Source organism: Miscanthus floridulus, chromosome 4 (assembly GCF_019320115.1).
Source record: "Miscanthus floridulus cultivar M001 chromosome 4, ASM1932011v1, whole genome shotgun sequence".
Classification (NCBI taxonomy): domain Eukaryota; kingdom Viridiplantae; phylum Streptophyta; class Magnoliopsida; order Poales; family Poaceae; genus Miscanthus; species Miscanthus floridulus.
In genome coordinates, this window is record NC_089583.1 from 91,956,135 (window position 1) to 91,971,867 (window position 15,733).

Here is a 15,733-nt window from a genome sequence, read left to right on the forward strand (position 1 = left end):
ATTTCATAGAAAAAACACATAGAAACAGAAAAAAAAATCCCTGTTCCAAATAGAGCTTGAACCTACCATGAATCATCCATATAAATAAAATGTCTTTTACAAATCCGCAGCAACGTGCGAGTTTTCTCTAGTATCTCATGGCTTTTGTTGTTGTTAGTTACCACCACTACTACTAAACCCTGGAACGTGAGAAAATTTTCTCATTCCTACGTTTTTATAATGAAATTAAACTGATTACTATAAATTTCTACGAAATTCCAACGTTCGGGATGGCACACCTGACATGTGGGTCCATCTTTTTATTTTCTTTCCCTCCTCCAGTCGCTTCTTCTTCCTCCCGATCCATCCGCAGAGGCCCGCTTGAACTCGTCTCGCTCGCGGCCGATCTCCTCCTTCCACTCTCCGCCGAAGCTCGCCGCGCTGCAACCCGGAGGAGAGACCGCGCTCGGTCGAGCACCACCTGGGGCCCATCGTCCTCGCGACCAGCTCCGGCGCGGCGTCCGTCCTCTGCAGTCCTGGTGTCCCCGCAACCGGCTCCGGCGCGGCCGACACACAGCTCCACAGGTAGGTCTCCGTCCGCACGGTGCCTCTATCTTCTCTCTTCTTCCCACTCCAACAGCTCGTCCCTCTCGGTCCCTCTCCGTCTGCTTGATTCTGCTCCAGCCTCAGACCGGCCCTCGCTCTAAAAATGTCATTACGCACCCAATCTGCTTGTAGCTGTATGCTGCAACCCTATTCTGCCTTGTCTTCTTCCATCACCCTAAGCATGCGCGCAACCCCCCACTCACCAACGACTGGGCCGGCCGTCGCTGCTGTCCTACTTCGCCACCCGCCACCTTCGCCGGCGACGAGCACCACCAGGCATTCCCTCCCCTTGGTCTTCCCTTCCTGCTGTGCGAAGCCGTGCGCCCAAACCTTAACGTAATTCTTAGGTACGGCCTCTCCTTGGTCTTCCCTCCCTGCTGTGCGAAACCGTGCGCCCAAACCCTAACATGTTATTCGTAATCGGATCTGAATCTAATTTCAAGTGTATATGCATGTATTATGCCTACCAACTTCGATTGCTTTGCAAAAATTATTGGGTGTAGATGTGTACACTCATGTCCTTTACTGGGTCCGCCCCTGTGGGTGGTGGCTGTTCCATGAAAGGAACACGAAAATTAATTACCTTAAGTTTGATTGTCTGTGTGGTGTATGTTAATGTCTGAAAACTGAATCTTTATTGATCTGTGTTGATACCAAAATGAATCTTGTGGCTGCACACCACCCGCATTATGTTGATACAACAACAACAACAACAACAACAACAAAGCCTTTAAGTCCCAAACAAGTTGGGGTAGGCTAGAGTTGAAACCCAGTAGAAGCAATCAAGGTTCAGGCACGTGAATAGCTGTCTTCCAAGCACTCCTATCTAAGGCTAAGTCTTTGGGTATATTCCATCCTTTCGGGTCTCCTTTTATTGCCTCTACCCAAGTCAACTTCGGTCTTCCTCTGTCTCTCTTCACGTTACTATCCTGGCTTAGGATTCCACTACGCACCGGTGCCTCTGGAGGTCTCCGTTGGACATGTCCAAACCATCTCAACCGGTGTTGGACAAGCTTTTCTTCAATTGGTGCTACCCCTAATCTATCACGTATATCATCGTTTCGAACTCGATCCCTTCTTGTATGACCCGCATTATGTTGATGTGGAAACAAATTAACCTGCCAAACTGAAAAGGACAGAATGATTCAAGTATAATATTAGTGTGCTTGAACAATTGTTAGGCAACATTATTGTTAGGTCCTTTGTGTTTTTTCACTTATCTTGCTGCTGACTTTTCTGTTTGTAGATTTGAATAGCGCAATTACTTAAGCTATTTGTATTCGGATCTGATCTAATTACATGTGTAGTATACATGTAGTATTATGCCTACTAACTTCCTTTTTTTTGGCATAAATTATCAGTCATTTACTGGGTCCAACCCTGGTGGTCAGCTGGACTCATCACCCATGGAGCACGCTAAGTCAGGCCCCAGCAGTTGGCCGGAACTGGCCGACGTGGTGCCGGTGCCGCAGGATGACGGGCCTAGCCCCGTGGTGCCCATCGCCTACCGAGATGACTTCCGTGAGGTTATGGATTACTTCCGCGCCCTCTACTTCACCGGTGAGCGAAGCCCCCGTGCTCTCCGCCTCACCACCGAGGCCATCGAGCTCAACCCCGGCAACTACACCGTGAGAATTCCCCTCATCCTTTTTCTTGGCCTACTTTATTTTTATGGGGTTATTTGAAACTTAAAGTTTCTATGGTCAAGTAAGAATGATTTTTTAAGGGAAAATATACTACTTTTACTATGGAGGTTCAGCCATTTAGTTTCAATTTTGACTTGAAACCAAGTGTTAGTGATGAGCTTCAATGCCTATGTCAAGGGCGTCAAACCCTCGGATAGCTGGCCCTCGGCTATGTAGCTCGTAGCCTCGGTCCGTCGTCCTCTCCGGCGAGGTTAAACTCTAGCCGCAGGCTTAGTTGAAGAAGAGAGAGAGATTAGATTGATATTGTATTTTCCTTTCTTTCAAAACCAACGTACGGTTACAATATATATGAGGCCAAAGGCCTGAACCAACTGGACTCTAAGACTCCTAGAATTAAGGGACTACAAATAGAAAGCTAATAATAGAAAGCTACTTCTAATTTCCTTCCTAGCCACATGCGGTGGCCGAGTCCTGGTCTGTCGCGTGCGCGCCCAGAGCACGCTCCGCGCGTTCCGCGTCGCGGCGGACGTCTCTGGCCCTGCGATGCCTAGAGTACTGACGCCCGACCATGACATCTCTCCCCCCGTCGAGGAGCAGCTCGTCCTCGAGCTGGAACTCCGGGTACTTGGCACGGAACGGCTCGACGTCTTCCCACGTAGCCGAAGCTGCAGACTCACCCTGCCACTGAATGAGGACCTGCTGGACTCCTCTCGCCAGACGGGAATGCACAGCGCGCGCGGGCACGGGAGCAATGGCACCATGATGGAGAACCGGCAGTGGCGGCGGAGCTTCTGGCGTTGGCCCCTGGAACTTCTTCAGCTGTCCCACATGGAACACATCGTGGATGCGGGCGCGCGGCGGCAAGGCGAGGCGAACAGCAACGTCGTTGATGAGCTCGGTGACACGGTACGGCCCGAAGAAACGCGGCTTGAGCTTGCCGGAGACGGGCTGTGGCAGTGATGAGGCCACGCGTTGACGAAGCCGCAGAAGAGCCCAATCGCCCACACTGTATGCGACGTGACGATGCACCTTATCATAGTGGAGCTTCTGCGTTGCTTGTGCTTGTTCCAGCCGGTGGCGGACATCAGCAAGGAACTCCTCGCGCTCCTCCATGGTTTTGGCGACCGCGGCCACCCTTGTCTCCCCAGCCTCATAGGACCTGATGGATGGTGGATCCTGGCCATACACCACGCGGAACGGCGTGTCCCGCAACGAAGTCTGGTAGGCGGTGTTGAAGATGAACTCGGCCCAGGGTAGCCAGCGGAGCCACTGGCGCGGTCTGTCGCCCGTTATGCACCTCAAGTACATGATGATGACGCGATTGGCCGCCTCCGATTGACCGTCCGACTGTGGGTGGAATGCCGAAGTCATGTGGAGCTTGGTGCCCATGAGGCGCATCAACTCCCTCCAGAAGGTCGACGTGAAGACGGGGTCCCGATCCGAGACCATGGACTGAGGCACACCGTGCAGCCGTACCACCTCGGTGAAGAATGCCTGGGCGACGGATTCGGCGGAGTATGGATGCGCCAGAGGAATGAAGTGGGCGTACTTGCTGAACCTGTCCACCACTGTGAGAATCACCGACTTACCCCGAACCTTGGGCAGGGCCTCAACGAAGTCGAGGACGATATCAGTCCAAACCCCTTGCGGCACCGGAAGGGGGAGCAGGAGGCCAGCCGGATGTAGATGCTCCGACTTGTACCGCTGGCAAACAGCGCACGCCCGAACGAAATCCTGCACAAGCTGTTTCATGTTGGGAAAATGAAAGTCGCGCCGCAGCCTGTGCAGCGTGCGTTGGACCCCTTCGTGGCCCGCATCATGAATAGCCGCCATGAGCTCTTGGATCATAGGGGAAGCCGGGGGAACGTAGAGACGGCCGCCGAACTGGACGAGGCCATCGACCACCGACCAGGGATCCCCGCGGTCGCCCTTGCTGATGTCGTCACAGAGGGCCACCATGTCTGAGTCGGAGAGCTGGGCTTGCCGTAGTCGATCAATGAAGTCGAAACGTGGCGCTGACAGGACCCGAAGCGCCCCCTCCTCTGTGTCCCTCCTGGACAGCGCATCGGCCACAGCATTCGTCGCGCCTGGTTTGTATTCCACGGCGAAATCGAAGCCCAGCAGCTTTCCCACCCAATGATGCTGTGGGACGGTAGCCAAGAGCTGGTCGAGTAGGTACTTCAAGCTATAGTGGTCCGTCTTGACGATGAAGCGACGACCCCACAGATAGGGCCTCCAATGGCGGACTGCATGCACCAAGCCAATGAGTTCCCTTTCATACGCAGCCAGGGCCCGATGACGGGGGGGCGATGGGCCTGTTGAAGAACGCTATCGGGTGCCCCTCCTGAATGAGGACCGCCCCGAAACCGTGGAACGACGCATCACACTCCACGACGAAGATCTTGGTGAAGTCCTGGCATAGCCAATATGGGCGCCGAGGTGACCGCCGTCTTGAGCGCGTCGAATGCCGCTGCCACCTCCTCACCCCAGGAGAAACCATCCTTCTTGAGGAGGGCGGTAAGTGCTGCTGCCACCGAGCCGTAGTTGTGGACGAACTTGCGATAGTAGCCGGCCAGCCCGAGGAAGCCACGCACCGCCTGTGCCGACCGTGGCACCGGCCAGTCATGGATGGCCTGCACCTTGCCCGGATCCATGGCCACGCCAGCCTCCGAGATGATGTGGCCGAGGTAGGAGACCTCCGTGACTCCGAACGCGCACTTGGAACGCTTGACGAAGAGGGTGTGGCGACGCAGCTCGTTGAGGACGACACGCAAGTGGCGAAGGTGATCCGCCCAGGACTTGCTGTAGATCCATATGTCGTCAAAGAAAACGAGTACAAAGCGACGAAGAAAAGGGACGGAGTACATCGTTCATGAGCGCCTGGAACGTCGTCCGGAGCGTTGCAGAGCCCAAACGGCATAACCAGAAACTCGTAGAGGCCGTCGTGGGTGCGGAACGCCGTCTTGTGAACATCTTCCGGCCTCATGCGCACCTGATGATATCCAGAGCGTAGGTCTAGCTTGGAGAAGAAGCGCGCGCCATGGAGCTCATCGAGCAACTGGTCGACGACCGGGATGGGGAAAGCATCCTTCACCGTGAGTGCGTTCAGCGCCCTGTAGTCGACGCAGAACCTCCAGGACCCGTCCTGTTTCTTGACGAGGAGGACGGGGGACGAGAACGACGAGTCACTGCGACGTACAATCCCTTGCGCGAGCATGGCGGCACACTGCCGCTCTAACTCGTCCTTGTGGGCCGCCGGATACCTATACGGCCGTACCGCCACCGGGGCCGCATCGGGCTTGAGGACGATGTGGTGGTCCCGAGAGCGCGCCGGCGACAGTCCTTGGGGCTCAGCGAAAACGTCGTCGAAGGAGCCCAAGAGCCCGTCCAAGAGGGAGCCGTCGGTCGAAACGACGTGGAGGCGTGGGCCGGTCGGGGGGAAACGCCATGCCAGCAGATGGTGCGCCCCTCCCGTTGGAACGCCATCGTCTCGGCCGCCAGGTCCCAGACGATCGGTCCCAATGCCGCCATCCAGTTGGTGCCAAGGACGACGTCGTAGCCCGCAAGCGGCATCACGAAGAGGTCGACGCAGAACTCCATGCCATCGAGGAAGATCGGGGCGCGGCGAATCACGTCGGGGCACGAAACACGCTCGCCATTGGCGACCGTCGCCGTGAACCGAGGGCGCGGCTCAATGAGCAGCCCAGTACGCCAGCGCGGCCACCTCCCCGATGAAGCTGTGGGTGGAGCCGGTGTCGACAAGCGCGACGAAGGACGCAGCCGCCAGAAGCACGCGGAGCTGGATGGTGGTGCCCACGGAAACCCCGGCCACGGTGTGCAGGGAAAACAGCGGCGCCTCGGCGTCCGGAACGTCCTCAGCCGCTTCATCCGCAGAGGAGGCTATGTCGAAGCCGTTGAGGAAGAAGATCCGTTTGCAGAACCGGTTGTGGCCCCTCGTGTACTTTTCGTTGCAGTTGAAGCAGAGCTCGAGCCGGCGGCATTCCTCCTGCTCTTGCATGGACAGGCGCTTCACCTGCGGCCGACCGTCCGACACCACCACGGCCTTGTCGGCGTTGGCCAGCGGCGGTGCAGGAAGGGCTAGACGCGGTGGCGGGGCTGGGAGGAGACCACGAGTAACGGGCTTGGCAGCCACCGATGCCGGCGGCGGGTATTGCGCCTGGAGCTCCATCTGCCGGGCCAGACTCATAGCCGCCCCCAGGGTTTGCGGGTTTAGGACCTGCACTTGGAGGCTGATCGGCGGAAGGAGGCCCCCCGTGAAGCACGCGCTGGCGCTCGTCTAGGGGGCCTGCCCGGGGAAGAAGTGCCTGAAAGCGGTCCGCGTACTCCGTGACAGTCCCCGTGCGGCGGCAATCAGCAAGCTCGAAGAGGGGAGCCGCACGCAGGGGAGGGCCATAGCGCAGATCGAGCAGCTCGGTGAAACGGCGCCACGACGGAGTGCCCTCATCCGTTTGAACCTGCATGTACCACAGCTGCGCTCCATCCTCGAGATTATAGGAGGCCATCCAGACCGTCTTGTCAAGGGCGTCAAACCGCCCTTGACACTTCTCTTCCTCCAAGATTCGCTGCTGGTGAAAATATGATTCACAGCGATTTATGAAGATGAGGGGATCGCTCTTGCCGTCATACCGAGGAAAATCCAGCTTCTGGAACTTTGGGGGGCGATCATGGTGGTGCTCTCCGGAAGATGGCTTCGGGCCGGAAGACGTGGACGAGCGGTCAGCGAATGAGCAACTCAATCGCCTTGGCATTAGCCTCAATCAAGGCCTGCATCGTCTGCAGGGAGTTGGTGAGGGCCTCCACGGCGGCCTTGAGGTCGGTGGCGTCACCCATGGCAGCAGGACAGGATGGGACGGACGACAACGCGGAGTTGGGCGACGCGGCGACGTGCGGTGGAGATGCCGGAGCGTGCGGTGGTGAGACGGAGCGGCGCGGCGAGGATCGTCTGCTCCGATACCAAGTTGTCAAGGGCGTCAAACCCTCGGATAGCTGGCCCTCGGCTACGTAGCTCGTAGCCTCGGTCCGTCGTCCTCTCCGGCGAGGTTAAACTCTAGCCGCAGGCTTAGTTGAAGAAGAGAGAGAGATTAGATTGATATTGTATTTTCCTTTCTTTCAAAACCAACGTACGGTTACAATATATATGAGGCCAAAGGCCTGAACCAACTGGACTCTAAGACTCCTAGAATTAAGGGACTACAAATAGAAAGCTAATAATAGAAAGCTACATCTAATTTCCTTCCTAGCCACATGCGGTGGCCGAGTCCTGGTCTGTCGCGTGCGCGCCCAGAGCACGCTCCGCGCGTTCCGCGTCGCGGCGGACGTCTCTGGCCCTGCGATGCCTAGAGTACTGACGCCCTGACCATGACAGCCTACAATGGAGACAAATTGTTATCCACTACTCGTCTTGTTCAATTATGAGTATGCAATACTGCTACAGAAGTAGAAAAAAGCAGTGGACATGGAGCCAGTTTTAGAAAGTTGGAATTTTCCATGTAAACTACCCAGTCTAGCCTGTAGCCGGTTGCAGCTTTAGAAAGTTTGTACTCTCATGTTGACACTGTCTATCATTCAATCATACAGAATGCTTTACCATCCTCCATGATTTTTGTAGAAGGCAAAGGCATACTGCTTGGGCATAATTTTCTCCCTGTGTTCATGCGGTATGCTACATAATTCTTGAACAGTGCTCATGCTGTGTAGTATCAGAGAATTACTTTTTATGCTGTTTCTAGCTTATTACCATGTTGTTTTAGTTTGTATCATGTATTTCGTTTTTAGACTAGTTAATTCTTTTGTTGGTAACTTTTTTGACATTACAGAATAATTGTCTACTTGATAGGTTTGGCATTTCCGGCGCCTTATTCTGGAGGCACTAGATTTTGATTTATTGGAGGAGATGAAATTTGTCGGAAAAATTGCTGAATGTAATCCAAAAAATTACCAAATCTGGTGAGTTTCATTATACATTTTTTTTTCACAAATTTAGTAATTCACAGAAACTAACTTCTCTTTGGTGTCTGGAGGTTTTGCATGAACAATTGGCAATATCTTGACTAAATATCTTCCATAGTTTTTAACTTTGTTCATCTTTTTTCTTTGCTCCGGAAATCATGACTAACCCTCCAGGGTCCAATTTTATTACCAGGCATCATAAGAGATGGCTTGCTGAGAAATTGGGACCTGATATTGCAAACAACGAGCATGAATTCACAATGAAGATACTTGCTATTGATGCAAAAAATTACCATGCTTGGTCTCATAGACAGGTATGTGTACCCATTTTCTGAATTCTAAATTTCCAAATTTGGGTACTAAGCTAAGCTGAGTATCAGTAAAATCTTCTACTAACGGGATTGCTTAATTACAATTGTTGTAGTGGGTTCTTCAAGCCTTGGGGGGATGGGAGACTGAATTGGAGTACTGTAACCAGCTACTTAAGGAAGATGTCTTCAACAATTCAGCTTGGAATCAGGTCATGCTCTATTCTTTGCCTCTTAAAATTTTCTAGTTTTTCCTGCATGTTTGAGAATTTTTTTCTAGTTTTATGCAATTTAACTTACATTGCCTTCATTATTTTAGTTCGTAGATCATCCCATGTTAATTTCATCCAATTAGCCTGGATAACAATACACTTGTTCTGATTTACTTCCTGTATTTTAAAGTCTGGCATTATAGAAATTACACAGTCGCCTATGTAAACATTTTCTCTGTTATTTGTAAAAAAAATGTATATAAGCAATTTGTTTGTACCATGTCCATGTAACCAACACAGGTAGCTTTATGTACCTATCGGTCAAATCTGGGCAAGATTGAGTGTATGACTATTCTTGACATTCATATTGCCTGTTACATTATGCTGTGTCCTGTGCTGCTTCCTAAGTGTTTTTTCTGTTGACTAATTGGAATCAGCTATTTAGCTTGCACTGAAGTATGTACTTGTTTTCCAACAGAGATACTTTGTTATAACAAGATCACCGCTTCTTGGTGGCCTTACGGTGGTGCGTGATTCAGAAGTAGACTACACAATTGAAGCTATTCTAGCAAACCCTCAGAATGAAAGCCCCTGGAGATACCTCAAGGGTCTATACAAGGGTGAGAATAACTTGCTAGTAGACGACGAGCGCATCTCTGGTGTTTGTTTCAAGGTCCTGAAGAATGATTGGACTTGTGTATTTGCTTTGAGTTTTCTGCTCGATCTTCTCTGCACTGGTTTGCAGCCTTCAGATGAACTTAAATCCACTCTTGAACCGATAAGGAGCTCCCATCCTGAAACCGCAGATGCTGATCCTGTAACCGTTGTTTGCTGTATCCTGCAGAAATGTGATCCCCTGCGGGTAAATTATTGGTCTTTGTTCAAGGCCACTCTTTCTCAGGTCTCCTGACTTCACATGGGGGACTCAGTTGAGACATGATTTCATTGGATCTGCATGATGCAAACCCAACCAGAGCGGACAGAGTGTGTGGGCTATCCTTCACTGTGACTGAAAGCAATACTTGTAACGATTTTGGTTAGTAAAATTTATCAGTGTTACTGTTCCAAATGACACCTTGTGCAACCAATGTTTGAATATTTCACATAATCACATGTAAGCTTGAATAAAGGTGGGTTTGTTAAGTATATTACAATTGCCATGCGAGCCTGCATTTGAATATTTCACATAATCACATGTAAGCTTGAATAAAGGTGGGTTTGTTAAGTATATTACAATTGCCATGCGAGACTGCATGAGACCCATAATCACGTCCACTAGAGTCGTAACCATTTGCTTTGATTTTTAATAATTCTGTGGCACAACCTTTATGCAATGCTTATATTATTTAAAAGTGAATATTGTGTAAGTGGATGTGACTTTTATTGTACACATGATAATACAAAATCTGTGGTTTTAGGGTGGACAATTGCAGATGGTTTCACTCTTGATTGGAGCCACCAACATGGTTTTATAAACCCTGCGAGTCTCAAAACACTACCGGTATGAAGTCTCAGATCAGTAGTGAACCTACGGTCCTTGTTCGGCTGGCTGGAAAAATGGCTGATGCTGATTTGTTGTGAGAGAAAAATACTGTTATTTCGCTGAAACTGGTACGGCTGATAAGTTGAAGCGAACAAGGCCTACGCTTACTACTGGTTTAAGCACCGAGTCCGTTTTTCGGTATAGAGTTTTATGGCGTCATTTGTTAAGAGGACCAAATCAATAAAATGTAAAGAGAATGATTGAAACAACTATTGTCAATATAAACGTTCAATTATATTGTTTCACAGGCATTCCCATAGCATTTCATGACTCAACTTGAGTTAAAAATCGAGCCAGGTCTTTTCTTTCTTCTGAAAAATGATGTCATGTCATATAAATATCTGCATGCCACCCTATTATATATAAATGAAACTCCCATTAAGAATGGTCTAAACTTGTGCCATTTGAGATCCTAAACCCTATACAAATTCACTCGTCCCCACAGCCCCCAAGTGGCATGTGTCCCCCCTCAGATCCTCACGATTTGGGCATCAATTTCCAATCGGACGAACATGTAGACTGACGAGAATGCTTGTTAGCGCTGCAAAGGAGTACTCACTCCGTCCTAAATTAACTAACGTTTTTTGTTTTTTAGTCATGAGTTTGACTAGATTTATAGAAAATATGTGTAACATTTGTATCTCTAAATAAATTTATTATAAAAATAGATTTAACGATCCATCTAATAATATTAATTATGTACTATAATATTAATATTTTTTATATAAAATTAGTTAAAATTATTTCTGGAGAAGGCAGTTATTTTCAAAAGGCAGGTCGTCGCGGTCTCGCAGAGCAGCCCGTCCGTCGTACTTCAGCCCGTCCAATCATGATCTGCGGAACCTGGAGCGGCAACTCAGACAAAAAGCCTGTTCCTTGTAGAATCCAGTCAGGACCCTCGTGACGTCGCAAGCAGAAGGCCAGCCAGCCACCCTTTCGCCGCGGCTAACTCCTCGTGACACTGCCTCGGACGGCCCCGATCCACCAGGTCCCGTGTTGGACGGCAGATCTCGCACCCCTGCGCTCTCCGCATACCCACCGTTCTCCTTTTCAGCCCCCACGGCTCCCACCCTGCACGATCGCGCGCCTCCCTGTCAACGGATCAGGCTTGCCAACGGCTAGGCCTGTCCGAGTCTTCAGCGCCTCCATCCTCCTGCGCACGACGCGCTCTCGCCGCGCCCACCGATCCGTAGATCGCGCGCACTCGTGCCCGGTCATTGCACGCCCACGCTGCCGCTTCTAGCGCTCGCCCGCACACGCATGTATAGCTGCGGTCAATGGCCACCAGTTGTACTCCATATATGTAACGCTTGTGGAATGAATATATTTGTCCAGTTGGCCTATTTCACTCTACATGGTATCTTTCGCCTAGGTTCTTCTTCTTCCTTCAATCACTGCTTCCGCCTCTGCTTCAATGGCGCCCTCTTCTACCCACTCTGACTCCTCCTCCGATGATGGCTACTCCATCGTTCCTGCCGCCGCCTCACACATTCAAGGCATCTCTATTCGCCATCATGTACCTGTCATCCTCGACATGGACGAAGGCAACTTCGGCCAGTGGCGCCTCTTCTTCGACTCGACTCTCTGCAAGTTCGGTCTTCAAGGCCACGTTCGCTCTGTCACCCCCGACGATGAACGCGATGGCGAGTGGCGCATGGTGGACGCCTGCGTCGTCAACTGGATCCTCGCCACGGTCTCCAAAGGGGTCTTCGACATCATCCACCGTGATCGCCATGACGCGTTCACTCTCTGGAACGCCGTGATCAGCATTTTCCAGGACAACGAGCTGCAACGCGCCGTCTACCTGGAGGCCGAGCTGCGCACGCTGCAGCAAGGCGACATGACCATCAACGCCTACTGCACCAAGCTCAAGCGACTCACCGATCAGCTGCGCGACATTGGCCATCCCGTCTCCGAGCCGAGCCAAGTGCTCAACCTTCTTCGCGGCCTCAACCCGAAGTATCGCTACGTCAAGCCTGTGATCACGTCCAAGTACCCGCCGCACACCTTCATGAGTGCGCGGTCCTTCCTCATCCTCGAAGAACTCGGCGCTGATCACGACGCCACAGCCGAGGCTGGCCAGGCGCTCACCGCATCCCACGGCGATCGCTCTGGCGGCAACTCCACCAACGCCGCCAAATCCACCAACGACGGCTCCTCCGGCTCCACTGCACCGCGCAACAACCCTCGCTCCAACAACAACCGCGCTAACAACCGGTCTGATCGCCGGCGCGGACGCGGCGGTGGCGGTGGATCCTCGCGCCAGGACAACCCCAACAGCCAGAACGCGCCTTGGACCGCCGGCTACAACCCCAGGCAAGGTATGGTGCAGGCGTGGCCCATGTGAAGGGTCGAGATGGCGACTAGAGGGGGGGTGAATAGTCTTTTCTAAAACTTAATCGCGTCGGCTAACCGATACAAATGCGGAATTAAAACTATCGGTCTAGCCAAGACTATACCCCACTAAATATGTTCACTAGCACCTTGCAAAGATAACAAATATGCAACAAAGGTGCCGGGCTAGTTCGAGCTCTCCTAAACAATTCTAGGAGCAAGGTTACACAAACCTATGCCACTAGTATTTTAAGCAACAAGAGAGCTCCTACACATGCTAGTAAGCAAAAGCACAAAGCTAACAAAGCTCACTAGCAATGCTCAATAACAAGGCAACCAATGCCAAATTAGAGAGCGCAAATACTTAGCTACACAAACTAAGTAATGTGACTAACAAGGTTACTAAAACCAAATTAGCCACGCAAGGGAGCTACTTCTATGCTACACAAGCAAGAAGGTAATTAGCAAGCTACACAAGCTATCTAATTACAAGAGCAACTACACAAGCTTAATATGTATAAAAGTAATTGCAAGCTTGTGTAATGGGGATACAAACCAACGGGAAGAACAAGGTTGACACGATGATTTTTCTCCCGAGGTTCACGTGTTTGCCAACACGCTAGTCCCCGTTGTGTCGACCGCTCATTTGGTGGTTCGGCGGCTAATTAGCATCACCCGCTAAGCCCGCACGTCGGGCGCCGCAAGAACCCACCCCTTGAGTGAGGGTAGCTCAATGACACGCTTTACTAGAGTTGCTCTTCGCGGCTCCCGCGGGGCGAGCACAATGCCCCTCACAAGCACTTCTCCGGAGCGCCGCACAAGCTTCCTGCGCGCTTCGACGGAGACCACCACCAAGCCATCTAGGAGGTGGCAACCTCCAAGAGTAACAAGCACCACCGGTTTGCAACTCGATCACCTAGTGCCACTCGATGCAACCTCACGATGCAATCGCACTAGAATCGCTCACTCACACAATCGAATGATCACTATCAAGTATATGTGTGATGGAGGGCTCCCAAGCACTCACAAGCATGGACACTAAGTCCCTTGAGGTGCTCCACACCAGCCATGGCCGAGGGCCACTTCTATTTATAGCCCCAAGGGCTAAACTAGCCGTTACCCCTTCACTGGGCAACGGTCGGGCCGACCGGACGCTCCGGTCGTGTTGACCGGACGCTGGACCTCAGCGTCCGGTCGCTCGCAGACGACCAAGTGTCCCGATTCCAACGGTCACTTGACCTGACCGGACGCAGCAGCTTTCAACTGACCGGACGCTGAACCCCCAGCGTCCGGTCATTTCCAGTAAGCTCCCGAGCATGACCAGACGCGTCCAGTCGAACGCGATCGGACGCAGCCAGCGTCCGGTCACTCTCCAGCTACTGCGTCACCGTACGTCAGCCTGACCGGACGCAGCCTTCCAGCGTCCGGTGCATTCAGATCCAGCGTCCGGTCAGTTGACCGACGCCGGCATCTTCGCGACCAACTCGTTTTCACTTTTAACTTCTTCACCCTTGCTCCAATGAGCTAACCACCAAGAATTTGCATCCGACGCAATAGAAAATAGGCATCCCATTTTCCCGAAAGTGCCGAATCTCGCCTCGCAAGCTCGGCGGGAGGGAGAGAGGGACCCAAACCCAACTCACCCTTGCAAACACCACCTCCTTTATAAATGTGCCAACACCACTAAGTATACACCACCATGTGTATGTGTGTTAGTATTTTCACAATCATTTCCCAAAGGATGTTAGCCACTCAACTTGCCACGCCACTCGATCCTAGCGACAATGCAAAGTTAGATCACTCGAGTGGCACTAGATGACCGATATGCAAACAAGTTTGCCCCTCTTGATAGTACGGCCATCTATCCTAAACCCGGTCATAAACTTCTCTACACACCTATGACCGGTGAAATGAAATGCCCTAGGTTATACCTTTGCCTTGCGCATTCCATTCCATCTCCTTCAATGTCGATGCAACACATGCACCAACACGATCAACAATGATATGATCCACTTCATATCATCACATGATTATATTGGTTCATCGATCTTGACTCTACTTGCTCTTCACCGTTGCCATCGTCCATCGGCGCCAAGTCTTGCTCAAGCTTCACCGCCACGCGGTCCATCACTCCAAAGCCTTCGACTTGCCCTTCACGCTTGCAACCGGTCCATCAAGCCAAGTCTTGTCTTGATCTTCTCCACCTTGATCACATGACTCAATGTCATGTCTCATGTGCATTTAAGCTCCTTCATCATCACATGTGTGAGCTTTGCAACATCTCCAAGCCATTTTCACCTTCATGGCATATGTTGCTCACACACATGTACCTATGGACTAATCACCTGTGTATCTCACATAAACACAATTAGTCCACCTAAGTTGTCACTCAATTACCAAAACCAAACAAGGACCTTTCACCATGCCGTTCCGTGCTCCAGGTGCTGGCGTCTTGGGGCCCCGACCGCCGTTCCAGGCCCAGCAAGCTATGGCGGCCATGCATCTGCCACAGCAATCGCCGGGCGCCTCCAGCGACAGCTTCAACACCAGCGCTCTCCACGCCGCCCTTCAGTCCGCCGGCGTTCCTCATCCACCCCCATCTGCGTCGGACTGGTATTTTGATACTGGGGCGACGTCGCACATGTCCTCCTCTTCTGGTAACGTTCTCCCTTCCACTCTCCGGCCTGCCTCATCTCTGATCACCGTAGGCAATGGTGCTCACCTGCCGGTCACACATCGAGCACACACTTACATTCCTACTGCCACCACTCCTCTTCAGCTCAATAATGTTCTTATTTCCCCTTCTTTGATTAAGAACTTAATCTCTGTTCATCGTTTAACTCGTGACAACAATGTTTCCATTGAGTTTGATCCCTCTGGTTTCTCTATAAAGGACCTTCCTACCAGGGAGGAGATGCTCCGATGTGAGAGCAGCGGCGACCTCTACCCACTCCGTCTACCACAGCATCAGGCACTCACCACTTCCTCGCCAACGTCCCTCTGGCATCAGCGATTGGGACATCCCGACAATCCAGTGACTGCCCAAGTTCTTCAGCATTTTCCATTTCACTGTAATAAGACTGCTGCCCATTCCTGCACTTCATGCCGATTGGGCAAGCACGCTCGTCTTCCTTT

At 51.7% G+C, this 15,733-nt stretch overlaps 2 protein-coding genes across 2 annotated transcripts; both read left to right on the plus strand.

Moving 5' to 3' along the window:
• The first annotated feature begins 320 nt into the window (after window positions 1–320).
• LOC136550015 (protein farnesyltransferase/geranylgeranyltransferase type-1 subunit alpha-like) lies at window positions 321–9,949 on the plus strand. Its single transcript, XM_066541443.1, has 6 exons — window positions 321–564; window positions 1,947–2,213; window positions 8,089–8,198; window positions 8,395–8,515; window positions 8,626–8,721; window positions 9,200–9,949. Exons 2-6 carry the CDS (start codon window positions 1,992–1,994, stop codon window positions 9,629–9,631), a joined length of 981 nt encoding a protein of 326 aa, XP_066397540.1. The 5' UTR covers window positions 321–564; window positions 1,947–1,991; the 3' UTR covers window positions 9,632–9,949.
• A 1,729-nt stretch (window positions 9,950–11,678) lies between these two features.
• On the plus strand, window positions 11,679–15,526 carry LOC136548819 (uncharacterized). Its single transcript, XM_066540203.1, has 3 exons — window positions 11,679–12,603; window positions 15,019–15,255; window positions 15,492–15,526. Exons 1-3 carry the CDS (start codon window positions 11,679–11,681, stop codon window positions 15,524–15,526), a joined length of 1,197 nt encoding a protein of 398 aa, XP_066396300.1.
• The last annotated feature ends 207 nt before the right edge of the window (window positions 15,527–15,733 follow it).